Source organism: Mustela erminea, chromosome 3, assembly GCF_009829155.1.
Source record: "Mustela erminea isolate mMusErm1 chromosome 3, mMusErm1.Pri, whole genome shotgun sequence".
In the NCBI taxonomy this organism is placed as follows: domain Eukaryota; kingdom Metazoa; phylum Chordata; class Mammalia; order Carnivora; family Mustelidae; genus Mustela; species Mustela erminea.
The window spans coordinates 32,140,248-32,167,950 of record NC_045616.1 but is presented as its reverse complement, the minus strand read 5'-3'; the positions used below and the strand labels follow the sequence as shown (position 1 = coordinate 32,167,950).

Here is a 27,703-nt window from a genome sequence, read left to right as displayed (position 1 = left end):
CTTAAAAACAAAACCAGATAAAACCTGCTCTAATCTTTTTCATCTTCTGTATATTGGCAAGTATGCTAAACTTTGGTTAGAGATGAGTCAGCAAACAGGCAGAAAGGGTCTTTTGGTTGATAGAAATGTTCTAAAATTGGATTGTGGTGATGACCGCACAACTATAAATGTATTCAAATCACTGGATTATATACTTCCAGCCAGTTAAGTTGTATAGCTGTAAATTATACCTCAATAAAGCTGTTTAAAAAAAAAAAAAAAAGTGCCAACTAGAGCCCAGCAGATCTAAAGTGCCATCTAGAAACTGCATATAAATTTCTGGTGATTCAAATATTATTTTCAATCTATCATACAACTCAATATTGCAACAGATTTTTTCCATGAGGATCCTTTTTTTTAAAGATCTTATTTAGGGGCGCCTGGGTGGCTCAGTGGTTTAAGCCGCTGCCTTCAGCTCGGGTCATGATCTCAGGGTGCTGGGATCGAGTCCCGCATTGGGCTCTCTGCTCAGCGGGGAGCCTGCTTCCCTCTGTCTCTCTCTGTCTGCCTCTCCATCTACTTGTGATTTCTCTCTGTCAAATAAATAAATAAAATCTTTAAAAAAAAAATAAAGATCTTATTTATTTATTTGACACAGAGAGAGAGAGAGAGATTGCAAGTAGGCAGAGAGGCAGGCAGAGAGAGGTCGGGGTCAGGGAAGCAGGCTCCCTGCTGAGCAGAGAGCCCGATGTGGGGCTCAATCCCAGGACCCTGCGACCATGACCCGAACCAAAGGCAGAGGCTTAACCCACTGAGCCACCCAGGTGCCCCCATGAGGGTCCTTTTAAGTGCAATGGATCTAATTCAACAGTAGATTATGTGATCACTAATTGAGGTATAAGTTGAAAAAGAGAGAATGTTAGAGTCGCTGAGGGGACAATTTATTTGCTTTAGGGGTACCCAGCTCAGGCAATCTTATCGCAAATGCCTCACACAGTCTGGGCACCCTATAATTGGACATCCATTGGCATTTCACCAAAACAGAATACTAGAATATTTAAAAAAAACTTATATTAATGAAGAAGAAGAAGAAGAAACAAAACAATGGTTACAGTAAGTACCACATGAAGAATTCACACTGAACAGGAAGACAGATTTCAAGACATGTGCCCAAACACAAATATAAATACAAACATTTGCATGGATATACTGAGTTGCCTCAAGGTCTCATTTAAGAAGTAAACCAGGTGATTATTCAAAAGCCAAAGAATCATCTGAAATGTTAAAATCATTCAGGAACGTTCATTTAAGGCCGCCACAGAAGCAAGGGACCTAATATAGTCCATGCTAGTTCTAAAATGACTCATCCAGGCATGTGGAAAAATCTATGAATGTATTTGTTAAAGTTCCAGACTGAAGTTATGTCACAACTGTGAATGTTTATGATGTAGTTAGAAATACTTTATGAGGTGAGTGATACTTTAAAACTGAAACATGAACATGGATCAAATAAGACTGAAAATGTGATTATTTTCCTACAGAATATCTGATACTTCACAGAATTAAAAGCTATTTCTCGAGGGCTTATCTTAAGAAAAAAACAAACAACAAAATGAAACGTGAATAAAACTCTCACTGAATTTGCTTTCTAGACAATTTGCTGTTGAATATAGGATACCACCAGCCAGTTCACACAATCCAATCACTGTGGTGTCCCCAGCACATATGTTTTTGTACATTTTATTCATGCATAAATGCTTTTTAGACCTTCCAAAATAAATGCACAGAAAGATACAAATACATTTTTAAAGATATCCACAAAATAATGTTGTCTAGGTATCAAAACAATTGTATTTGAATTGTATCTATTCTTTTTCTTCTTTTTTTAATACTTAAAAGTAGTACAAGTCACCTGACAATGAAGCTCAGCTTTATAAAATATAAAGAACCTTTTTTCAGTCCAAGATATTGGCAAACTCACAGAGCATACCAAAAGTAAAGCATTAATATATAACTTCCAAAAATAGTTAAAACTTAGAAAATATTCATAAATCTCTAAAACAGATGATTTTTAACTAACAGCATAAAGTTTGTGCTTTCTCTAATTTCCAAGTAGCCAAAATATTCATACTGAGGCAATATTTGGTTTCTTAAGAGTTCAGGTCAAAGAAGTATACTACTTCCTCATGGACGTCTGTAAGACTCTCCCTGCTTAGACACACTGCTGTATCAAACACCATGCAAAGCACCGCCTAAGAAAATGGAAATGCCCCCTCTTCGGTAACTATTTACTTTAGGAATAAAATAAGCCAGCAAATAATACCAAATTTTCCTACAGGCTACATAGAAGAAAGGAAAGGATGATTTTCACAGGCCATGAAGCTGAGAGAAAAAGCTGATTCAGGGGGACTATCGTACTACAAGTTTAAACGTATTATGCCTTTTGTAGGGCTTTTTGTAAATCACCATAGAAGTTGATTAAAGTGCTGGCCATGGCTGTATCTACCGCAGACTGAGGAATCATCCCGCGCAGATCCGTCTGAATGTAGCCTGTCAAAAGACTCTGGTGTGGACTGTCTTTAAGCGGAACACAAAACCAACCACAGGGATGGTTATAGCCACGAATAAATTCTGGTCTCTTTTCATTCCAGTCAACACTTAGCCCTACAAGGAAATTTTAAAATAACACCATTAATGGCAGTGACGGTAAATAGTAAATAGACTATAAATAGTCTACAACCCTCATTAAACAATATTTTCAGATTTCCTGTTTAAATATTTTTTCTTCTTATCCATGTAGATGAAAACTAAGCCCCAAGAGTGACCATGGAAGAATGAAAAAGATAATTACCAAGTAGAATTCTGGCAGAGGGCTAGAGGCAATGGGGAAAGTTCTAATCCCATCAGAATACATAACATTATGTCATCTTGGTAACTCCTTGGAAACTATGAATCTTGGCTGTAGCAGCCAGGCCTCAAGGTGCCCCAAATCAAAACGACAGTACCACCACTACTCCCTAAAGACATTACTACATCCAACTTTGGTACTGGCTGGTTAAGAGTAAACAAGTAGATATTTACCTAAAACTGCCAACTCAAGTATATACTATACACAGAAAAAGACTGATTTCCCTATAGATATATTTTAGAAAGCAGGAGCCTTCTATTATTCTTTTTTTCTATTATTATTCCTTTTTTCTGTAAGATTTTATTTATTTATTTATTTGATAGAGATCACAAGTAGGCAGAGAGGCAGGCAGGGGTGGTGGTGGTAAGGGAAGCAGGCTCCCTGCTGAGCAGAGAGCCCAATGTGGGGCTCGATCCCAGGACCCTGAGATCATGACCTGAGCTGAAAGCAGAGGCTTAACCCACTGAGCCACCCAGGTGCCCAGTATTCTTCATTTTTAGAAGAAAAATATTACACAGCTCAAGGAAGGAAAAACATTCTAACACATACCAGTGTGTTATGTATATGACCAAGAAGCTGTTTTCTGAGAGTGATTTAATCTATTTACTACAACCCTTTCTCAGAGGCAGGCATGTGATTCATATTTCTCAGTGGTGACCTGGAGGATATCACATAACTGAGAATAAAAACTTACCAGAAAGATTTCAAAACCCTTCTTGATATTGTTATTTTAATTCCTATGATGTAACATTTGCAAAGCTTAGTATAAAATAAGTGTGAAGGCTGAAAATATATCTCACATAGAAACATCCAGCCAAGAAACCTCAAATATTTAAAACAAATGAAAAGATATCATAGAGTTTTGAGATCATTACCACAGGACAAAAGCCCTTCTTCATAGCCCACAGTGTAGGAGAAATCAACAAACTCTCTTGGGGAAATTATATTCCAAAGCTGACCAGCGGTAGTGTAACGCATCACACAGCAATTCTGAAAGAGAACAGGTAACAGGTATTACTACTTAGGAAACATATATGGACTCATATATCATAACTTAACCCTTAGTAAAAAACTAAGATTCATTTAAAATGTATTTATAATTATTATTAATAATAATTCTTACATCCAACAGCACATTAAAAAGATTATCCACCATGACCAGGTGGGATTCATCCCTGGGCTACAAGGATAGTTCAACATTCGCAAATCCATCAATGTGATAGAACACATTAATAAGAGAAGAGAGAAGAACCACATGGTCCTCTCAATTGATGCAGAAAAAGCATTTGACAAAATCCAGCATCCGTTCCTGATTAAAACGCTTCAAAGTATAGGGACAGAGGGAACATTCCTGAACTTCATCAACTCTATCTATGAAATACCCACAGCAAATATCATCCTCAATGGGAAAAAGCTTGCAGCCTTCCCGTTGAGATCAGGAACACGACAAGGATGCCCACTCTCGCCACTCTATTTCTTTTTTTTTTTTTTTTTTGCCACTCTATTTCAACATAGTATTAGAAGTCCTAGCAACAGCAATCAGACAACAAAGGGAAATAAAAGGTATCCAAATTGGTAATGAAGAAGTCAAACTCTCTCTCTTTGCAGATGACATGATTCTTTATATGGAAAACCCAAAAGACTCCACCCCCAAACTACTAGAACTCATACAGCAATTCAGCAACGTGGCAGGATACAAAGTCAATGTACAGAAATCAGTGGCTTTCTTATACACTAATAATGAAAATACAGAAAGAGAAATTAGAGAATCGATTCCATTTACTATAGCACCAAGAACCATAAGATACCTGGGAATAAACCTAACCAAAGAGGTAAAGGATCTGAACTCGAGGAACTACATAACACTCATGAAAGAAATTGAAGAAGACACAAAAAGATGGAACACCATTCCATGCTCTTGGATCGGAAGAATAAACATTGTTAAAATGTCTATACTGCCTAGAGCAATCTATACTTTTAATGCTATTCCGATCAAAATTCTACCTGTATTCTTCAAAGAGCTGGAGCAAATAATCCTAAAATTTGTATGGAATCAGAAGAGACCGCGAATCGCTAAGGAAATGTTGAAAAACAAAAATAAAACGGGGGGCATCACGTTACCTGATTTCAAGCTTTACTACAAAGCTGTGATCACCAAGACAGCATGGTACTGGCATAAAAACAGACACATAGACCAGTGGAACAGAGTAGAGAGCCCAGATATGGACCCCCAACTCTATGGTCAAATAATCTTCGACAAAATAGGAAAAAATATACAGTGGAAAAAAGACAGTCTCTTCAATAAATGGTGCTGGGAAAACTGGGCAGCTATATGTAGAAGAATGAAACTCGACCATTCTCTTACACCGTACACAAAGATAAACTCAAAATAGATAAAAGACCTCAATGTGAGACAGGAATCCATCAGAATCCTAGAGGAGAACATAGGCAGTAATCTCTTCGATATCAGCCACAGCAACTTCTTTCAAGATATGTCTCCAAAGGCAAACGAAACAAAAGCGAAGATGAACTTTTGGGACTTCATCAAAATCAAAAAGCTTCTGCACAGCCAAGGAAACAGTTAAGAAAACAAAGAGGCAGCCCTTGGAATGGGAGAAGATATTTGCAAATGACAGTACAGACAAAAGATTGATATCCAGGATCTATAATGAACTCCTCAAATTCAACACACACAAAACAGACAATCACATCAAAAAATGGGCAGAAGATATGGACAGACACTTCTCCAATGAAGACATACAAATGGCTATCAGACACATGAAAAAATGTTCATCATCATTAGCCCTCAGGGAGATTCAAATTAAAACCACATTGAGATATCACCTTACACCAGTTAGAATGGCCAAAATTAACAAAACAGGAAACAACATGTGTTGGAGGGGATGTGGAGAAAGGGGAACCCTCTTACACTGTTGGTGGGAATGCAAGTTGGTGCAGCCTCTTTGGAGAACAGTGTGGAGATTCCTCAAGAAATTAAAAATAGAACTTCCCTATGACCCTGCCATTGCACTCCTGGGTATTTATCCCAGAGATACAGATGTAGTACAAAGAAGGGCCATCTGTATCCCAATGTTTATAGCAGCAATGGCCATGGTTGCCAAACTGTGGAAAGAACCAAGATGCCCTTCAGTGGACGAATGGATAAGGAAGATGTGGTCCATATACACTATGGAGTATTATGCCTCCATCAGAAAGGACGAATACCCAACTTTTGTAGCAACATGGACGGCACTGCAAGAGATTATGCTGAGTGAAATAAGTCAAGCAGAGAGAGTCAATTATCATATGGTTTCACTTATTTGTGGAGCATAACAAATATCATGGAGGACATGGGGAGTTAGAGAGGAGAAGGGAGTTGGGGGAAACTGGAAGGGGAGGTGAACCATGAGAGACTATGGACTCTGAAAAACAATCTGAGGGTTTTGAAGGGGCGGGGGGTGGGAGGTCAGGGTACCAGGTGGTGGGTATTATAGAGGGCACGGACTGCATGGAGCACTGGGTGTGGTGCAAAAAATAATGAATACTGTTATGCTGAAAATAAAAAATAAATTAAAAAAAAAAGACTGAACCACACACACACACGAAAAAATAATAATAATTCTTACAGCGATGCTGACAGGTTTTGATCTCTATTCTAAATCTCACTGCCATTTTATGGGCATGAATAAGGTATATGACCAAAATACAAAGAGGTAAGTTACCCAGTATCAAATCTCTAACTCAATGCAGTGGCTTTGTATCCTATATGGTATTCAACATGGAAGTAGGTGGTTTAGACTATAGGTGTTTAGCATAAAATCCACAAATATCTGGACTAAAATACCAAATGTTTCAATAAAGAAATTCAAACATGGGAAGAATGAATTAACAAAAATAGAAAAATAGAAACAAATAGAAAAAAAAAAAAAACACTTTGGTTACATCATCCTCTAATGCCTAAGGTTGCATTTTTATCTTTGGTCTTTGATTTTGGCTTAACATTAGTGGAAAAAACTACATATGATTACCTAGAAACCTGCATATGATGGTGTTGTCTTTAGAATTTTAGATTTCAGAACCTCAAGTTCAGTTTTTTTTTTAATTTTTTAAAAGATTTTATTTATTTATTTGGCAGAGAGAGAGAGAGAGAGATCACAAGTAGGCAGAGCAGCAGGCAGAGAGAGAAGGGGAAGCAGGCTCCCTGCTGAGCAGAGAGCCCAATGCGGAGCTCCATCCCAGGAACCCTGGGATCATGACCTGAGCCGAAGGCAAAGGTCAACCCACTAAGCCACCCAGGCGCCCCTCAAGTTCAGTTTTATAATTAAAGATGCTGGCAGTTTTCTTAAGCAGCAAGGGTAGCGCTACTGTGGAAAACAAACTCAGTTCTGACTAATACTCATTAGTTAATATGAGAAAGCTCAAGCTTTTTAAAAGGCAGCAAGGATTCCCCTGTGAGATTTCTGCCATGACTACTTACTCTCCAATCAATGAATACAGGTGGGTGCCCATACTCACACTCACATGCTCTCTCTTACAGGCACACACACAAAATCTGAAGTAATGTTTCTCAATAAATACCTCCTCAAAGTGTTCCAAAATATCCATTGAAGTCATTAAGCTATCCCAATCCAAGCGACAGGGACCTGGGCGTATATGGTCTATGACACTATTGACGCTGTCTTCTATAACACCTTGGGCTTTGAAACTGGAGAAAAAATATTAAGGTCAGATGCTGTTAGAAAGAAAAATTTCAGTATGCCCTCATAGTTCAGAGCTAACTTCAAAAAAAGGAAAAGTTAATTAAGATTTTTGTAAAGGGAGTAAATCCCAAAAGTTTTTCTGATAAGTTATATCAATTATTTTATCAGAATGTACTCTGCCCTCAAATCTAACAAGTGATCTGAAGTCTAAATTAAATGAACATAGGAAAGTACCTTCATGTTACAGTGTAACTGAAAACAGTCCATACAACACTCATGCTTCATTTATCCTGTATGCAATTCTTTTCTCAGGCTCTAAGACGTTACTAGTATACACATATTTTTACTCTGACTTTCAAAAACTTTTTTACAGGAACAGAAAAATAGGTCATCCAGGAATAGCACACAGAAGAATGACTCATGAATAATATCAGAACTTGACATATTTTAGAGGTGGCATTATGTATCAGTGGGGAAAGGATGTATTATTCCATAAATGGCACTTTGATTCAATACTTATACTAATAGAGAAATTAAAAACTGAATCACTATTTGACACCATTCAAAACAATTACTTCCAGACAGACTAAAGACCACTACATAAAATTTAAAGCTTTGAGAAAAATACATCTTTGTGACCTCAGGATACAGGGGGATTTCTTGAATACATAAAACAAACAAAAATACAAATAATACAGGACAGTTAAAATTAAAAATTTGCATAGTACAAATGACAGTATAAGTAATTTCTTCAAAAACCAGCCATAGACTGGAAGAACGAATGTGTAACACATATAAACAAACATAATTATTCTACAGTATACATAATTAATTCCTATAAACCAATGAGAAAAAGATAATCCAAAGAAAATAAGTACAAAAGATATGTTAAGATTGACCAGAAATATCAATAAATTAAGGAAAGATGCTCAACTTCACTTGTACTCAAGTAAATACTAACAAAATACCGTCTCATACCCCTGAAACTGGCAGAGTAAAAACATAACAAGTGTTGAATGGAAGGGAATGAGAGCTCTCAAACTGCTACCACCACGTTAGAGAGCAAATAATTTGCAATGTCTAGTGTACTTGAATGAAGCATACCCAAAGAAAATCACACATGTGTTGAAGGAGACATATACTAAAGAAGTTTACTATAGCACTGTTATTTTATAAGGAAGAATTGTCAACAACCTAAAAATTTACAAAAACAGGTAAATACATTTTCATATGAATGTGAAAGAATAGATCTACATGTAACAACCTGGCTAAATCCTGAAAAAAACACTGTATTAAATGGAAAAAAATCAAAAGCAAATTACTAAAGGAAACACACACACACACACACACACACATGTGGTCAAAGCATAAAAAGGAATACACACTTTGAGATAGTAATTACCTCTGGGGAGGAAAGAAAAAAGAAGAAATGAGAGATAGATTAGCTTTAACTGTATCAGTAACATTTTGGGCAGGTCTTTTTAAAAGTTTTTTTAAAGCATCTGAAGCTGTTTTATCATTTTGTAAGTATTTCCAGCTCAAACTTACATGATCTCCCCCATCCTAAATCTGATCTTCCCTCCTGTGTTCTCTGACTTGGGGTGGAGGGTGGGAATAGGGCAACAAAAATCAATCCCAAATTAGACATCTGGGATTCAACTTTTAACAGTTCTTTTTCTCTTGATCCTATTTCAAAAGTCAGAATAAAAGTCACCATGTTTTATCAAGATGACTTCGTAAATGTAAAGTGCTTAGAACAATATCTGGCTCTCAATGAATGTTAGTTATTATCACCACCACCACCACCAGATCCCTTTCACATTCACTTCCCCTTTTCAACTCCCATACTATGTCCTGAGTTTGGGCAGTCTGTGTCCAGCTCAACACTGCAACCATTTCTAGCTCTTTGGACCACATCTCTTTAAGTTTCTGAAAACAAAAACAAAAACAAAAACAAATCAAAAAACAAAAAACAAAAAACCAAAGATCTCTTCCCAGGAATATAACATTGATACAAAATTATGTTTATGATCTTGAGGAAACTTCAAGAAGCTAGCCATAGACTCTGAGGGTAAGACCTCTTCTCTAAACTCTCCATGCGATCATTTCCATTTTTCACAGTGCTATCAGATTAAGTTCAAAATCTTTGAGGACCTGGGAGGTGGGAGTAAGGATTGAGCAAAGGTAAGCACAATATTGAATTCCTTACTTCAGAATTCAAAAATCCTATAGACATATGCTCTCCCTACCCTCATACTTTATGCTCCAGCTATACAAACATCACTTCTACTTCCCTAAACAAACTCCTTAGAGTGTTTCCCATCTGTGTTTATGTAATAGATGCAATCCCCTCTGCCTGGAATATGAATCAGTCCTTCGTTCCCTAAGAAATAACCCATTCTTCCTTTAAAGCTCGGTTCATACACTAAGTAAGTCTTCAATGAAGTCCTCTCAAATTACCAAGCATTGTGCTCCCTTGGCACATTTTGTGCTTTTCAACCCCCACTGCCAATCAGTGATCTAAAGGATTAACTTCACACTTGCTTACAATGCTTAATCCACAACTCCAGTTTCCTCACCCTCATCATAAATATTGTATAACTCATCTTTCTGGAAATGCTATCTTTGGTATTATACTTGAGAACATACAGTAAGTGGAACCCACAGTTTCATTTTTAAAAGGACTGAGAGTCCCAAAGATATGAACATTCCACTCCAATTATACAAGGCAACAGTCTCTACTGGCTTTAAAAAACAATATTAATTTTCTGGTAAAAAGCATAAATTCATGTTCACCTATATACAAATATCAAAAATGGAAATAGAAATCACCTATAAAACAGGCATCTAGAGGTGTGTATTTGGTGTTAAGTAAAAACATTCTAATATATAAAAATTAAAGTCAACTCACAATTCTGCTACATGCAGTTTCATATCCTGCTTTACTCATTTTACATCTTGAGGATTTTCTTGTGTTTTAAACTAATATTTGAAAACACAGTTTTTAAAGAGTGTAAAATATCATGTTTCAAAATTTAACCATCTTATGACTATTGATTATTCAAGTTGTTTGTAAATTTTAATATTATAAGTAATGCTGTGATGAAAGAGGTATGTATTTATTAACTTCCTTATGATTTCTTTAAGACAAATTCTTTTTTTTTTTTTAAGATTTTATTTATTTAGCGAGCACAAGAAGCAGCAGCAGCAGAGAGAAGGGAGAAACAGACTCCTCGCTGAGCAGGGAGCCCAATGCAGGACTTGATTCCAGGATCCCGGGATCATGACCTTTGCCAAAGACAGCCACTCAACCAAATGAGCCACCCAGGTGGCCCTAAGATAAATTCTTCAAGTATGCTATAGCACTGAGTAAATATAGAAGAATACTAGAAAGGGTTATACACTATGCTAAGAAATTAAGATTTTTATTGGCTATTTGATATCATTATTTATGATTTCCCTTACTACCAACTCAGTCCACAAGGAATATGGACACTTTAAAGGCTTTAAATTCATGATATGCTTCTCAGAAAGTTTAATTAAAGGCTTTAAATTCGTGATATGCTTCTCAGAAAGTTTAAAATCTTTAAAAGCCAAATTTTAGTGGCAATGATGATTTAGGGATCATTTATATATATATGAAGTCTGGCAATGTCTTAAGAGCTACCTAAAACTACAAGAATTTACTTACAGGTATCCATTAAATTCTTCTGAAGGTTTTCTCCAAATTGTTACATCTTTCTAGAAAAATAAAAAAATAGTTTAAGGGCATAAATCATTACTTAGGTGGAACTCTGGATATAAAACTGACAATTTCAAATTCTACAGCATCAGTCTTTGCATTTAGAGATACATAAAAGTCACTTATACCATCAATTGATCCATATTTGAGTTTCTTCTGTATCCTAAAGTTCTTCACATTTTGCTTGAAGTACAGACGTCCGAAACAGATTTTTCAGTCACTTAATGAGATGCAAACCTTGTTAACATCCTCACCAGCCATTATTATTTGCTCACTCTAATCTTATCTATTTACCATTATGGACACATTTGGCCCAAGACAAGAGGAATGGTAAATATTTCATTCTGAACTTGCTTGTATCTTTTTTAAAATCAAACAATTCACATCTATAATGACAGTGCTACCTTGAATTCGTCCGTCCATCTTTTTTCTAATTATTTCCCAAGAAATTCTGAATATCAGACTAGCTAGAGTACTACACTGAAGAGTCCTGGGTTCCAGGGTTGGCTCTGTCAACATGCAGCCACGTGATAGTTTGGACCAGTTATACCAATAGAAAAGAATAATAATTGGCCACCCTCACAGGCTTGTTGACATATCTGAAACTATTTCAAACTATCAATACATGTTACATTTTATATGTTGACTTTAGAAGCTATTCTTTAGGCTCCTGTTGCCAGTCTATTCTCATGTCCAATATCTAAAGAAGTAATGAAAGCAGTAGAGGATTACTGTTTTGCCTTGGTAGATGTCAAACCACCAGTTTTATTAGCTTAATTATTTATCCTGCCATCCACCCAAAGTATGGTCCCCATTTTCCTTTAGCATTTTGAAAGTCATCAACCAACTCACTGGATAGAAGATAAATACCATAAGAGGTAATTTAAATAATTTACCGTTTTCTTGGCAACTCGCCACTTATCATCTTCAATGCTATGATACTGTATGAGAGTGTTCTTAAGTCTAGTGGCAAAAGCAGTAGCATCAGGCAGGCCTTCCATTTTTTTTCTTCTGTTACAAAGACAAAGATTAGCATCAGCAAATACCACAATTTGAAGCAGTAGATCACTGAGTCTCAAATCTGGCTTCATAAGAGAATCAACTGGGGAGCCATAAAAGATACTTATACCTGGATCCCACTCCCAATCAACTAATCAGAATCTCTGAGAGTAGGGCCTGGGCATAGGTTTTTTTTTTCCCCTAAAAGTTCCCAAGATGAGTAACACCAAGCCAAGGATGAGCATCACACATTTTAAGTTACTAAAATTACTCATATAAAAATAAACTACAGGGGCGCCTGGGTGGCTCAGTGGGTTAAAGCCTCTGCCTTCAGCTCAGGTCATGATCCCAGGGTCCTGGGATCGAGCCCTGCAACGGGCTCTCTGCTCAGCGGGGAGCCTGCTTCCTCCTCTCTCTCTGCCTACTAGTGATCTCTGTCTGTCAAATAAATAAATAAAATCTTCAACAACAACAAAAAAAACTACAATCCTCATTCCCTTTCAAAAGGAATATAATAAAAAGAAATACATTTTAGAATTCTAGATGACTTAAAGAAAAAATACTGCTCTTTCCAAACTACAAAAATAAATACACAAGGAATAAATTCTTTTACAAATTCTTTGGAGTTTCAGCCATTAAATTTTTTAACTTAACAACCAACAAATTTAGGACTCATTCTAGAAAATTAATGACATGAACAACTAGAAACCTGTTCACACATTCTTTTAGGTTAGGGTTACAGAATTCTGAACAACTTTAAAAGTTTGAAGAACTGCACCATTTTCAATATTTTATTTCATTTGACGCTGTAAGATTTAGTAAGGTATCTGCATAAGGAAGTCATATGAAGACTTTTAGAACCATCAGTACCATATAAACAAATGGTTCATAATTTTAAGGCAATAATTTTAACCATATAAAAAAAGAACAGTACTATATCGTACCTAATTCCAAAGATAAGCTACTTTTCAACATTGTTTCTAAAAAGAAATGATTGTTAACCTTTTATTTAAAGATTTTATTTATTTATTTGACAGACAGAGATCATAAGCAGGCAGAGAGGCAGGCAGAGAGAAAGCAAGGGAAGCAGGCTCCCTGCTGAGCAGAGAGCCTGACATGGGGCTCGATCCCAGGACCCCAGGATCATGACCTGAGCCGAAGGCAGAGCCTTTAACCCACTGAGCCACCGAGGCACCCGAGATGATTTTTAACCTTAAAGATAATAAACAATATAATGAAGCCTTCTGTAATGTGACAGTTTTAAAACATTGCTGCAAATTCTTGATACTTCCCATCAAGAGGTAGTCTGTGACTGCATGACTTCTTAGGCTGGGTTAGAAAAGTCCATGCAGGTTTTGCAGGTTTCTTTTGGACTAATTGCTCTGGGAGCCTCTGATCAACATGCAAGCATGCAAAAACTCTGGTTATCTTGAGTCTGAACTATGGAAAGACTGGAGAAAAGGGGAAATGGGGAGAGAAACAGAACTCCAAAGTCTCAGATCCAGAAGCCTAGTTAGAGCTTCATTCTAATGGCTATCACCCTAGGCGTCCCTTAATTTTACTCAGTCTTCCCCATCTTAACAATTTACTTGTATTTTACTTTATTTTTATTTATTTATTTTTTAATATGGGCTCCACACCCAGCATAGAGCCCAACACGGGGCTTGAACTCAGGACTCTAAAATCAGGATCTAAGTTGAGATCAAGGGTCAGGTACTGAACTGCCTGAGCCACCTAGGCCACAACCATTTCTTTCTTTCTTTTTTTTTTTTTTTAAAGATTTTATTTATTTATTTGACAGAGAGAGAGATCAGAAGTAGGCAGAGAGAAAGGTAGAAGAGAGAGGGGGAAACAGGCTCCCCACGGAGCAGAGAGCCCGATGCGGGGCTCAATCCCAGGACCCAGAGATCATGACCCGAGTTGAAGGCAGAGGCTTAGCCCACTGAGCTGCCCAGGCACCCCTCAACCATTTCCTTTTAAAATGGACTGAGGGGCGCCTGGGTGGCTCAGTGGGTTAAAGCCTCTGCCTTCGGCTCAGGTCATGATCCCAGGGTCCTGGGATTGAGCCCCGCATGGGGCTCTCTGTTCAGCGGGGAGCCTGCTTCCTCCTCTCTCTCTGTCTGCCTCTCTGCCTACTTGTGATCTCTGTCTATCAAAGAAATAAATAAAATCTTAAAAATAAATAAATAAATAAATAAAATGGAATTGAGCCAGTGGCTCAAAGACAAAGCCTCGGAATCACCCTTAAAAGAAATTAAGAGATTCCTATTCACACCACCAGGTCTCATTGCCTAGAATATTATTGTCCTACTTATTTTCTTTCTGCCCCTCAAATAGGCCAACCTTGTCACTGACTCTGGGCTTTGTTCTTGCTATTTCCTCTGCCTGGATTATTAGATCCCAAATCTGAGCATGACTAATAACAACTTGAAAAGACAATTTCACTTTAAACCTATCTTAATAAAGCCATCTCCAAGTCTCCATTACATCCTTCTTTTATTTTCTTCATAGTGCTTATCACAATCTAAAATTAGCTTGTTTTTTTATTGGTATACTGTATTCTACCCTTTTACCATCACATTCCTAACTAATAGAGCATGAGCCTTTGACTGCCTTGTTTAGCACAATATCCCTACTACTAAAACGTTGCCTAGAACACAACAGGCCCTTAATATTTGGTGAAGTGTGTTCACTTCAAAGCAAGAATTATTTGGTCTTGATTTTGTGTACTTTAGGTTCCTTGGTGCACTCCAATAAAAGAATATAGAAAAAGCTTCTGGGGAAAAGCTGCATGATTTACAGAACCATCAAGTTACTACTAAATAGGAAATCAAGAAAATATCTAAATGAAATGTCAAGCCTCAAACTTCTATGTGAAAAAGGCTGTAATACTCACCTACAGATGCATACATCAGAATCCCCTTTGTCATATTTTGTAGTAGTTGTAACTGTTGACAAGGATTCCCTTCCCTTCCTCAGAGGACTCTTCTGAGTCCTCTTTTTGACCAGGCCTTGTTCTTGGGTTTATCCTTGGCTTCCTAAGTTCAGTTTTAGCAAGAAATCTGCTGAGCTAGCTTACTGAAACACCCTCAAAAATTTCTCATCCTACCCTTGATCTTATCATGCTGCTCTGCATTCAGCAAGAACCCTAAGTCAATTTAGCGAGAACCCTTACCCCTAATGTTTCCTCTTAGCAATTTCCCATCCATTGACACCTATCCTGCTCCTTGGCTACAAATCCCCACTGTCTTTGTTGTATTCAGAATGGAATGTAATTTTCTTTCTTCCTTTTTTTTTTTTTTTAGGATTTTGTTTATTTATTTGAGAGAGAGCAGGGTGGGGAGCAGAGGGAGAGAGAATATCCAAAGCAGACTCCATGCTGAGCATGGAGTCTGACAAAGGGCTAGATCCCCATGACTACAACATCATGACCTGAGCCAAAACCAAGAGTTGGAGGCTTAACCATCTGAGCCACCCAAGCATTTCCGGAACAGGGTACAATTCTATACTGAGTTACCTTTTCCCCTATTGCAATAGTTCTTGAATAAGATTTGTCTTTACCATTTTAACTTCTATCTGCCTCTGGGCTTTTTGTGACACTGTTTTTAGATGTTAGATATCAGGTCCCATTGCCAGATAGTGTGATTCAGTGGAGTAGGCCCCAAAAATCTAGGTTCTATAAAAAGCCTCGCTGATCATTCTGTTAATTCTGTTATTCAGCCAGGGTTGAGAAACACTATCTAAAAACCAAAGATGACAGAAATAAATCACTATTGTAGTCAGTATTTAAATAACGTAGAACAAAGCATACAAGCTATTAAAAATGATAAACAAGATGATACAGAACTGTAGGAGAAGAAAAAACCCCTTTTCTCTATTCTCTTAGGTTCTGTCTCTGGGACCTGCAAATTAAACTGAAAGAAGGTATATTAACAGTACAAAAGACACACAAATTTTATTTGCTGTTAATATTTCATTTTTTATATACATAGAGGCCTTCACAAAAAAGAAGGAAATGGAGACTCAAAAAAAGCACTTAGACTTAGGGCTTATACCCCATTCTAACAAAAGGTAATAACTTGTGGAAAAGTGACAAGACAAAGAAAAGGGATTTGGGCTTCTAAGGGTGGTGAATTATGAGAAAGTTAGTAGAAAAGAAAGGTTATTGTAGTAAAGTTTGTTTGTTCAGACAATCCTGGTGCCAGCTCTACCTCCAGTGATGAGTTGTTCTCTTCCTAGTATAGGAGAGGAGAGGGAAGACCTTCACAAAGGGAAATTTATGCTCTACTTTTAAGTAGTAGAGGGAGGGAAAACAGCTCTTTCTGCATTTGCTGCTGAATTGCCTTCAGTTCAAAATAATCCTTATTCCAAAATGGCATATTTGGGGGTGGTATATCCCAAAATATGGGAAACATGGGAAAGTATATACAGAAAATTCAATAAAATAGAATTTAGGATCTATGTAAGTGATGTAAGTGATGCAAAATATATAATAAATATAGAACCCACCCATTGATTAAAAGTGGATAAGATCATTCAAGCAGTGTGGCAGTCAGGAAAGTATCCCATTTCTCCTCAAGAGACTGCCAACTTGATAGCTGGTACAATGACCTTAATCAAGGATATGTTATAAACTAGCATAAATTCTTAGAGAAGACTTGAAAAGCTAATTTATCTTTTGCTAGGATCATTATGATTAAACAGTATTCTTTAAATCCAAAGGTTGCCTGCCAGGTTCCTGTGGTTGATAGGTAAGATATTTCATCAAAGATGAAATGTAAAAATGCTATTATCACAGATGATGTTATCTTTGTATAAATCCATTACACAAGTGTAAGCAATAAAAACTACCTATAAAGATGAGAATCTGGATCTTTAAGATGCTTACCTTAGTAATCACTCCCTCTTACTGATCACTATGAAGTCCAAACTCCTTGAAATGGCTTATGGGCCCTTTTGTGATCTGGCTGAGCGTCACTGCCTAATTTCTACTCTTCTTTCTTGGACTCCCCTAAAGATTAGGTTAGCTTCCCCTGACCCCACCAATGTTTCTCAAAACAACTCTGTACTTATTCACTTATTATCTTTTCCAATTTAACTATAAACCTTTTGTGGCAGTAAATGTGACTTAGTCAATGTTATACTCCTATGTCTGGCATGCAGTAGGAACCCAGTAAATAAAAGTAGGAAAAATAGGTAGACAGTGAGCTACTAGGCTCACTTATGGAAGGCCTCAAAGTATCAAAGAAGAGCCTGTTTACACCAATCATCCTTAAGCTTTTGCATGACTAAAAATTCCACTGCCATAATTAAATACAGCAATTTCTCAAGGAAGTCTACTATTTTATTTACCAAGCATCTAGTATCTACCAAGTCCTAGAACTTCAGAAATGGATGTAATCCAGGTTTTGCTCTCAAAGTTGACTTATTCCACCCTTTAAATAAACTCTGAATTAAAACAAAGCTAAAACATTAAAAATTATTAATAAGCCTCTTTTAAGAGTAGTGAAGTAGGAGATAGGAAAGGAGAAGAAACAAGTGTAAACTCAGAGAGCTCTTTAGCCCAATGAAGTATTTAACCAGGCAGTTCATTCTTGTATGGATTTTTTTCATCAAGATTAAGTCCAAAAGAGAATAATGATTACTGTCTAAACTACCTGTATGTGGGCAAGCGTGACATATCTTTGGAAATATATTCCAGAATTGGGGAGCAAGCAGTATTGGGGTTATTATCAAGGTCTTGATGCTCTCCTAATAAAACAGAGTACTCCCATTAATTGAAAGGAAATCATACAATATGCTCTACTGCAGTCTCCACCTATGGAGAATGTAAGGAGAATGTTTTCTTTTGTTTGTTTTGGTTTGGGTTTTTTTTTTTTTTTAAGATTTTATATATTTATTTGTGAGAGAGAGAGATCACAAGCACAGGAAAGGGGTAAAGAGAGAAGCAGACTCCCCAATGAGCAGGGAACCCGATGCAGGACTCCATCCCTGGACCCTGGGATCATGACCTGAGCAGAAGGCAAACACTTAACCAACTGAGTCACTGAGGCTCCCTGGAAAATGTTTTAAATACTATTCTGGACTCCCTCTTACTAATTCTTTCATTCCCTTTCTTGACCTATATCAGGAAACTCTCCAACTCAATCACTTACATTTCAGAGAATGATTACCATTTAATCATATCAGAATCTAGCAGCTCCTTCAAAAAGGCCATATACTTTTTTTTTTTTTAAGATTTTTTATTTATTTTATCAGAAAGAGAGAGAGCGAGAGAGAGTGAGCACAGGCAGACAGAATGGCAGGCAGAGGCAGAGGGAGAAGCAGGCTCCCTGACGAGCAAGGAGCCCGATGCGGGACTCGATCCCAGGACGCTGGGATCATGACCTGAGCCGAAGGCAGCTGCTTAACCAACTGAGCCACCCAGGCGTCCCAAAAAGGCCATATACTTTTGACAGTCCTATTATTCAGTTCTCAGTAATGTCCACCTTCATTTTTTCCCCCTTACTTTATTCTCTTTTTAAATTTTTTTTCCTTTTGTTCATGTTTTCTATGCTCATGTCTTCAGAATGATCACTAGTGTGGACAGTGGCTACCACTGTAGAGGCAGCAGCCTGCCAAAGTCAGAAATTGTCTTGTGGCCATCTATCAGCACCATAGTCTTTGGCCAATACATCTCAAGTTTTCATCAAATTTACATTACAGGGAGATGGCCATTGGTTCTATTTTAAATATGAAACATAATACACATTTTAACCTTTAATAAAAAGTGAATGTCATAAAAATCTGTACCTATGTAGTATGATGAAGTCAGAATTCACATTTTAAGCTATTATCAGAATTATTTAAACTTCCATTTCCCAACTGATAAGGGTTTTATTTATGTAAATAGCTTCAATTAAACATGCTATAGATTTTTCCCCAAGATGTTGTAGAAACCAAGACTTTGTAAATTAAATTGTATTTTCTACCTCATATAAAAATTTCAGCATATGCTTGATTTCCAATCTTGAATTTGTAATTTAGCTATTCCAACTCAGTCAAATACAGTAATTTCTCATTTTTGATACAGTGAAGCCCTCTTCTGCAAAATCCAACAGTGGAGCCCACTTCTGCAAAAATGACCAATGCCCTTCCCTCCATTTCAGTGCTCACTTTAGCTTATTCTAGTATAAGCTTTACAACAAGGTTGAGAATTTTTACAATAATTAAGGCAATATTAAATTCTAATGATATTTCACCTTTAAGTCTGAGTTCATGTTTGAGCTCCTAATGCTCTAATCCTTTTTTTAATATAATAGCTAACATTTATTGATCATCTACTACGTGATCAGTCTTTCTGGCCACGTTAAACTGTATTATTTCATTCAATACAATTCACAACCTTCAAAGCTGATCCTATTATCCTTATTTTGCAGAGAAAGTAACAACAAACAAAGTAAGTCACTTGGAGATCACACAGCTAATAAGTGATGGAGTCAGACAGAATTGCAACTCGGGACTTCTGCCCTCAGAGTCTCAAAGTCTCTTCTGTAAAACACCGGAAGTTGCTCACAAGCTGTAAGAGACTTTACATAAAAAATCTGACATCACACTCCATCTGTCATTTTGTCCGGATCCCCAAATAACTCAGGTAACCTTTCTTAACTGCATATTAGGGATAACGGTAACACTGATTTATTGAGGAGTTACATGAGTTAATACATTTAGGACAGAAGCTAGAAGAGAGTAAACCTAGAAAACGCTGCCTCTTATCAATATCACCTCAGCCAACAGCTTGTTGTGGGCAGATGGGAGGGACCGTGCGTCGTCAGTGCATTTACTACGAACCAGGAAGCACTGCGCCCCTCAAGGAACGCCACCTTAGTGAATCTTCACCATGGCCGAAGCAAGGTTATTACTACTCTTTCCCCACTTAACGGATGCAGAAACTGACGCCTCGTAGACATCCAAGTCCTTAAACTGGTGAGCGGTGCAGAGAGGCGAGGTGCAAGCCCCGGAATCCTTCCGCGGATGGCGGGCGAAGTCTGCACCCGCCGGGACGCCGCGTCCGCCACCCCCCGACCTCCCCACCTGCCTCCCCCGCCCCGCTCGCCCGAGCCGCTCGGGGGAAAACGCACCCCGCAAGGGCGTCCCCGACGCCCCCGACGCCCCCGACGCCTCCGACGCCCTCCCTCCAGGCCGCCTCACTTCCGCCGCAGCTCCGCGCCTGCACCCACGGCTACCTGAGATGAACGAGGCGTGGTAAGCGAGTAGGCGCTCCGGCCCGTGCCAGACACCCAGCTTTCGGCGACACTGAGGCTCCAGAACTCCCCAAGTTTCCCCACCCATCGGGAACAGCAGAAGCCAATGGGTGACGGGCCGCCCCGTTCGCAGCCAATGGGAAGACACAAGCCCTTCAGGGAAAGAGGACCAATCACCCAGCCAAGTCCCCTGCTAGACGCCGGGTGCAGCCGAAGAGCTTGTGGCCTAAGTTGGCCGGGGCAACGTGTGTTTGGTTGGATTGGCTGGCGCGGCAGCGTGCGGAGCGCTGATTGGTCGCTGGGAATGGAATGATTTCTCGTGAGTTTGGGGTGGCGCGAGGCGGTCCAAGGTTTCCTGCCTCTGTGGGGTGGCGGGTGAGTGAGGCTCCGGCCGGGCTTCCCGCAACCAATTAATGGCGAAAAACTTTTTCGAGGCGGTAAAACCAGCTGGGAGAAATACGAACACGGGAGGGAGTGAATGACTACAATGCGGGATAAAGCTGTCCTAAATTCAGAGGGCTGTGGAGATGTACTATCACGCGGCCGCACTCTCCCTCTCAGGATCAAAAGTCAGGTTAAGAGGGAGAGAGAGAGAGAGAGAGAGAAGAAAAGGCGCCTGGGCACTGGATGACGGAGCCTTCAGGCTTCCGCCTCCCATGACTTAGAGCTAATTGAGCTTCCGCCAAAAGTTTGCCCTCAGATAAGGGAGACCGAAGACCACCTTGAAAATAGAGAAGAGGAGGGGTGTGGCAGCCTCGCGAAGTATTCTGGTTTTCATCTGACAAGGTGTTTGGCAAATCTGAATACGAAATATCGGGTGTTTACAAATTATAGTTACAGGGATATTTGGTTTGAGGTCCAAGAGTATGAGGGCATGCAGCGCTGCACCGTTAGTCATTGTTGGTGGACTTGGCAGTGAGAACAAATAATAATTCATAGGTTTTTAAGTTGATGTCATTGAAAGAATCATCAAACACCACTTGCCAGTTATTACTGGCGGATTTCAAAAATCTTACCTCATTGTGAAAGCTTACACAATGGGTGGCTCGGTCCGTTAAGCGTGTGCCTTTAGCTCAGGTGGTGATCCCAGGACCCTGGGATGAGCCCCGCCTGGCTCCCAGCTCAAGCGGGGGGTTGAGGGGGAGGGAGAGCCTGCTTCTCCCTCTCTTTCTGCCCCCGCCTTGTGTGCTCGCTCTCTCGCTCTGCTCTCTCTCTCAAATAAAATCTTAAAAAAAAAAAATTAAAAAGCTTACCTTATCCATAAAAGGAATAATAATTTGGCTGGTTATTACTACTCCATTATTTCACATGTAATCATCTGAAAAACTCACCTACCTTGGTGGGGGAGGAGGGCTCTTAAGTGGATTCGGTGAGGTATAAAGTATGTAAGACCTTATACAAAGCACTTTTCCACATCATCTGAAATTATTGTCGAATATGTATGCAAACAAGGACCACGATAATGGTCAATAATAAGAAAGAAACAAGCGACTAGAGGCCTGGGCATAGCTCTTAAGGCAGATTCCTTAATTTTGCAGTAGCTGAAAGGCCTCACAAAACTTGTGATGTGCTTCACAGCTCTCTATTGGGCACCTGTGTGCAACAGTGAAGACCAGGAAGGAAAAGACCAATATCTGCCCCGAAGGTTTACAGTGTATTGGTGGAGAGGAACAAGTCCTCAAAAAATAGAAAATTAGAATCTATTAGGATTCAGCCATGAACACATTGCTCAGCAACTCTGCAGACTCTCTCAAAGAACCTGGTAGAACAAATTTAAAACAAAATCAGCTTGGCTTTTGTTGTTGTTGTTGTTGTCGTTGTTGTGTTGTTAAGAGTTGCTGCATGAAGTCATCACATTGATGCCCAGTAGGGAAGTTTTTCTTTACCTTTTGTTCTTCATCTGTTTTTGTGATCTTCTTGGTTAGAAAGAAGTTGTGGTAATTAAAACCATTCTTTATCTATCAAAGTAGAATACTGCTGAAAGCAAAACTGCAGGTTCATAAAAAAGAACATCATCTGGAGCTATTATTGATGGCTTACTATGGACCAGGCAGAGTCCATATATTAACTCATTTAATCTCGATAACAGCCCTGTAAGGTATGCACATTTATTACTGAACTCATGAGGGGACTGTAGTATATAGGGCCACAGACAAGTCCCTCCTCCAAGTAGTTTGAAAATGGAGAAATAATCTTTCTATACAGAGTTCAAGTATGCAAGAGACATAATGTACCTGATGAGCTAGATGAAAGGTCACCCTAAAGTGACAAAACAGCTTCTTTGCCAAGCCCTGATTGTAATCAGACTGAACATATTAACATATCTAAAGAAAGAATTTCCAAAAAGAAAAACAAAAAAATTGCAAAACACCAAATTAATGTATTCACAATTTCTTACCAGGAGGTAATATAAACACACATGCACAAATATCCCTAACTACTTGAAAACTTAAAAAAAAAAAAAAATTCTGGCTTCCAAATTCTTCAATCAAAAATAAAATAAAATATTACACACTGTGTAATATTAATAAAAATACTTAACATATTAATATTAATAAATATTTACATTAATAAAAATAAAAACTCTGTATATCAAAACCAGGATATATGACAAATCCTATACTTAAATAACCTGACTCTGGAAAATCCATAGTCTTAATTCAATTCAACAAATATTTATTAAATGCCTGCTATAGGAAAATTGTTGAAGCTAGGGCAGTTTATAATGTGATCCCCAGCCAATTCCAGAGTTGGACTTAATCCTGAACCTTTTATTTACATAATCCAGTAAATTTCTTTTCCTTTTTTTAAGTCCGTTTGAGTTGATTTCGCTCATTTAGAGTGAAAGAGCCTTATTGAAACTAATATTACACTATATATTAACTAACCGGAATTTAAATAAAAACTTAAAAAAGAACAAAAATAGAATGAAAGAGCCATTAGGGAATAAAGGACCTCTTTTCCCCTGCAACACTTTCTTCCTTTGTTCTATCCAACAAAGGCCAGGAGCCTGGTGAAAACAGGAAGGAGGAGGAGGAAGAGTGTTGGGAGTAGGCACCCTAGTGGCAGCTATGCAAGAAGGAGGGACCTGAAATGTTCCATTTACAGGTATAGGAAGACAAAGGGCAGCTCCTGTACCTTGGCTGGAGAAACTTACAGGTGTCAAACATTGACACATAGGTTGGGAAAATAAATACGTGAGAATTATCTATCTCCTCTGTTATTTCAAGGATCTCAAACATCCAAGACTGTGTTTAATCCAATTTCCTTAAGGCCAAGCTGTATTTTCAACATTCAGGTTCCATGATATTCTCCTATATCCTTTCTATAAGCCTTTTTCAAGTTTTTTGAATGGGTTTCTGTTCCTTTTTTTTTTTCCTTGTCCTTTTTTTTTTTAAAGGATTATTTATTTATTTATTTGAGAGAGAGAGAGAGAGCATAAGCAGCGGGGAGTGGCAGAGGGAGAGAGAGAAGCAGACTACCTACTGAGCAGGGAATCCAATGTTGGGCCTCCATCCCAGGACTCTGGGATGGTGACCTGAGCCAAAGGAAGATGCTTAACCCACTGAGCCACCCAAGCACCCCTGGTTTTCTGTTTCTTGTCATCAATCCCTGACTTCACTGAAGAGCAAGGCTTGGCCCATCCACCCAAGGAGAGTTTTTACATGCTTAAACAAATGAATTAACATCAACTATGGTATTAATTACAGGTTGTCAAGGAAAGAGGCAAAAGGCTTTGAACAAATTACTAAACATAATCAGGCCTTCATTTCCTCACCTATACTATGGGATTAAGAACATCTCCTTAACAGGGTAGTTATAATTGTTTGCTGCAGAGGTTGGAAAAGTTTTTGGCACTGTGTGGATTGTGCGGGCTGGGGAGGAACTCCTGGGTGAAAACAGGAGTGAATGTACAGAGCAGAGGTCCCCGAGTCTCCCAATGTGTCTGCAACATGGGAGGCACCTTGAATATACAGACTTCACACCCTATTCTGAAACTACTAAATCAGTCTTTGAGGGAGTGGGTTAGCAATGTGACTTCCAACATGCCCCATTGGATGATGTCACAGAGCTAATCTAAGACCAGTGTGACTAGAGTTCAAGAACTATCAGAAAAGAAAAGGAATCAAGGTTTGTGTGTGAAGATACCAAGCCAGATGAATACCAACTGGTAAGAATCAGTGGACAAAATACTGGAGTGTCCACGGTATTAATGTTTGTTACTCAGTTTTCGTGCTTTGTTCTTTTGTGCTGTCTGCTCTACTATTTCCTGCTTTATACTCATTTGTTTTAAAAAATACATACACTGGGGCACCTGGGTTGGTTAAGCATCTGACTCAGTTGGTTAAGCATCTGACTCTTGATTTCAGCTCAGGTTCATGATCTCGGTGTTGTGCGAGCAAACCCCCCTCGCACCCCTCTGCCCTAGTGGGCTCTGGGGTGGACATGGGTCCTGTTTAAGATTCCCTCTCTCCATATTATGCTGAGCAAAATAAGTCAATCAGAGAAAGACAATTATCATATGATCTCCCTGATATGAGGAAGTGGGGTAGAAGGTAGGAAAGGAATAAATGAAACAAGATGGGATCAGGAGGGAGACAAACCATAAGAGACTCTAAATCTCACAAAACGAACTGAGGGTTGCTGGGGGAAGGGGGGTCAAGAGAGGGTGGTGGGGTTACGGACACTGGGGAGGGTATGTGCTATGGTGAGTGCTGTGAAGTGTGTAAACCTGGTGATTCACAGACCTGTACCCCTGCGGATAAAAATACATTATATGTTTATAAAAAAAATTTAAAAATTAAAAAAAATAAAGATGCCCTCTCTCCCTTTCTCTCTGTCCCTCCATCCCCACTCTAATACACACACACACACACACACACACACACATATATATTTAAAAAAAAATTTTTTTAATAAGCTGAAGGCCCAGTGTGGTGCTTGAACTCATGACCCCAAGAACAAGAGTCGCATACTGTCCTGACTGAGCCAGCCCGGTGCTCCCAAAATACATATACTTTTAAGAAAATTTAAGGCAGCTGAATAGAAAAACATGCTAACCCAATGTATACAAAATATTCATGAGGAGACCATAGTTAAAACAAATGAAAACAAGAAGCAAGCAAAACTCAAATTTTGCCTATTGTTCTTATTTCAAAATATTCAGATAAAAAAGAAAGCCAATTAACAATGTGATGAGCACCGGATGTTGTAAGTAATAAATTACTAAGTACTATACCCGAAACTGGGTTTACCCTATATGTTAACCAACTAGAATTCTAATAAAAACTTGAAACAAACAAAAAACCAATATAATGATCATCCTAAGGTACACAAATAGTTAATAGCAATTTCTCCAGGGTAGATAGTATCTATGGAATGTTTGCTATAGTCTAGGCACTGCTCTATATGTCATGCTCCCCATCTTGTGTATTAGGAAAATGAAGCCTAGAAAGTTTAAGTAATTATCCTAAGATCACAAGGCTAATCAGTGGCAAAGGTCAGATGTGATTGCTCTTTGTCACTGTGCTAAGAGTGCCACTCCCCTTTAGTACCTAAGCAGGTGCCTCGTCAGGGCAGGACTGCAGTGGAATTTCCATCTGGGCATGATGGGCTACAGTAGGTCCCAGGAACTCATGGTATTTCAAGGCTCTCAGGAGCCTGTAGGCAAACCCAGCCCACAGTCGGGGCTGGCAGAAAAATACATGGGTTGCTTCAGCTGTGGCTGAGTACAGTTGGGAGCCCCTTGCTGTTTCCATTATGAGGATGGTTATTAAAGTTAAAGAAATTTCATGTTGTGCTTAGGTTCAGGAAAATATGGACACGTGACTATACAATGAAACCAGAGGCAAGTGCTATCTCAGACACCAGCAGTTATGTTGAGTGTTTGAAAATTGCCAACTATGTGAAAAGACTCCCCACCCACAGGAAGAAGAGAAGTGCCAACTAGGTCCATATCTGAAGGGATCAGCAAGATACTTCTGATGAATTTCATCTCTCCTCTTCTTTAATAGTTCTTTATTTTATTTTATTTTTTATTCTTTTAGAGTAAAGTTTACCTCCAATGTGGGGCTTGAACTCACAACCCCAAGATCAAGAGTCATATGCTCCACTGACTGAGCCTGCCAGGTGCCCCTGAATTTTTTTTTTTTCCATTTATTTCATGCAGTTCTCTAAAACAAGGGTCTGCAAATGGGCCCATGGGCCCAATTAGGTCCCTCACCTTTTTTGTAAATACAGTTTTGTTGGAACCCAGGCACTCTCATTAATCTGTATGCTGTCTATGGTTACTTTCACACTACAACATTGAGACTGAGAAACCGCAGCAGACACTCTATGGCCCATGAAGCTGAAAATACCAGCTGACCCTTTATAGAAAAACTTTACTGACCTCTGCCCTAAAACATATTTCACCAATCTAGATTTAAAATTCAAATTTGTAAAAAGATGCAGCGAAGCTTGAAACACCTCTGAGAGCTCTTATTTCCTTAGATCATGGGTACCAGAAGACATGGGGAGGTGAAACCTCTTGAGAAAGAATAAAGTATAGGAGACTTCAACAGGACCCGAACTGGAACTTTAACTTATAAGGTCTATTACTCCTGCAGAGAGTGAACTGTGTTAACCGGGAAGTTACATTTGTAAATATTCCAGCTCAGAGAACACTGTATTGCACTTGAACGAATAAAAGTGCACAATAGTTGTGCCGTAGTTTGCCTTTTACAAGACCTGATCTAATTATTTCTGATTGTGTGCACATTTTCTCCAAGAGGGAACTTAGATCATGTTTTCATAAATTTGTCAATTATTAAGGGCCGGCTCTATGTCAGAAGTAACCCTAAAATATTTATACTCATAATCAGACTACTTGTGCTTTATCTCCTTCCCCCGTTTCTTACTCAGAAATAGAGCCCTTGATTTGTAGCTGGGCACATCACAGTCCAGAATAAGAGACATTTTTGAGACTCTGATAGCCAGAGCTCTGAATTGACTTGGATCCTGCTAATCAGATGTGCTTGTGAGAGATTTATAAGGTAGAAGTCGTGCTTTTATTGCTTCTCCAATTCTACCATATGTTTCTGTTTCCCAATCCCCTGCCCAGTACAAAATTGCTTTATGATTTTGGTGGTTT

General features: G+C 38.6%; 2 protein-coding genes across 4 annotated transcripts in view; one reads left to right on the top strand and one right to left on the bottom strand.

Annotated features, from left to right (window-relative positions):
* CAMK4 (calcium/calmodulin dependent protein kinase IV) overlaps positions 1 to 4,050 on the top strand; it is a 239,537-nt gene extending 235,487 nt beyond the window's left edge. The window contains exon 13 of the mRNA XM_032335564.1: positions 4,020 to 4,050. Coding sequence (XP_032191455.1) covers positions 4,020 to 4,027 — 8 coding nt within the window. The 3' untranslated portion in view covers positions 4,028 to 4,050. The remainder of the gene's footprint in view (positions 1 to 4,019) is intronic.
* STARD4 (StAR related lipid transfer domain containing 4) lies at positions 1,708 to 20,770 on the bottom strand. 3 transcript variants are annotated; one of them, XM_032335571.1, is made up of 6 exons: positions 20,554 to 20,770; positions 12,226 to 12,337; positions 11,279 to 11,328; positions 7,466 to 7,592; positions 3,763 to 3,877; positions 1,708 to 2,643 (listed from the first exon to the last, which is right to left on the bottom strand). In XM_032335571.1, exons 2-6 carry the CDS (start codon positions 12,328 to 12,330, stop codon positions 2,414 to 2,416), a joined length of 627 nt encoding a protein of 208 aa, XP_032191462.1. In that variant the 5' UTR covers positions 12,331 to 12,337; positions 20,554 to 20,770; the 3' UTR covers positions 1,708 to 2,413. The 3 variants fall into 3 exon arrangements, with proteins under 3 accessions (XP_032191462.1, XP_032191461.1, XP_032191463.1); XM_032335570.1 differs by having other exon boundaries at positions 12,226 to 12,340; positions 20,554 to 20,768; XM_032335572.1 differs by lacking the exon at positions 20,554 to 20,770 and adding an exon at positions 11,458 to 11,549 and having other exon boundaries at positions 12,226 to 12,330.
* Between the last annotated feature and the right edge of the window lie 6,933 nt (positions 20,771 to 27,703).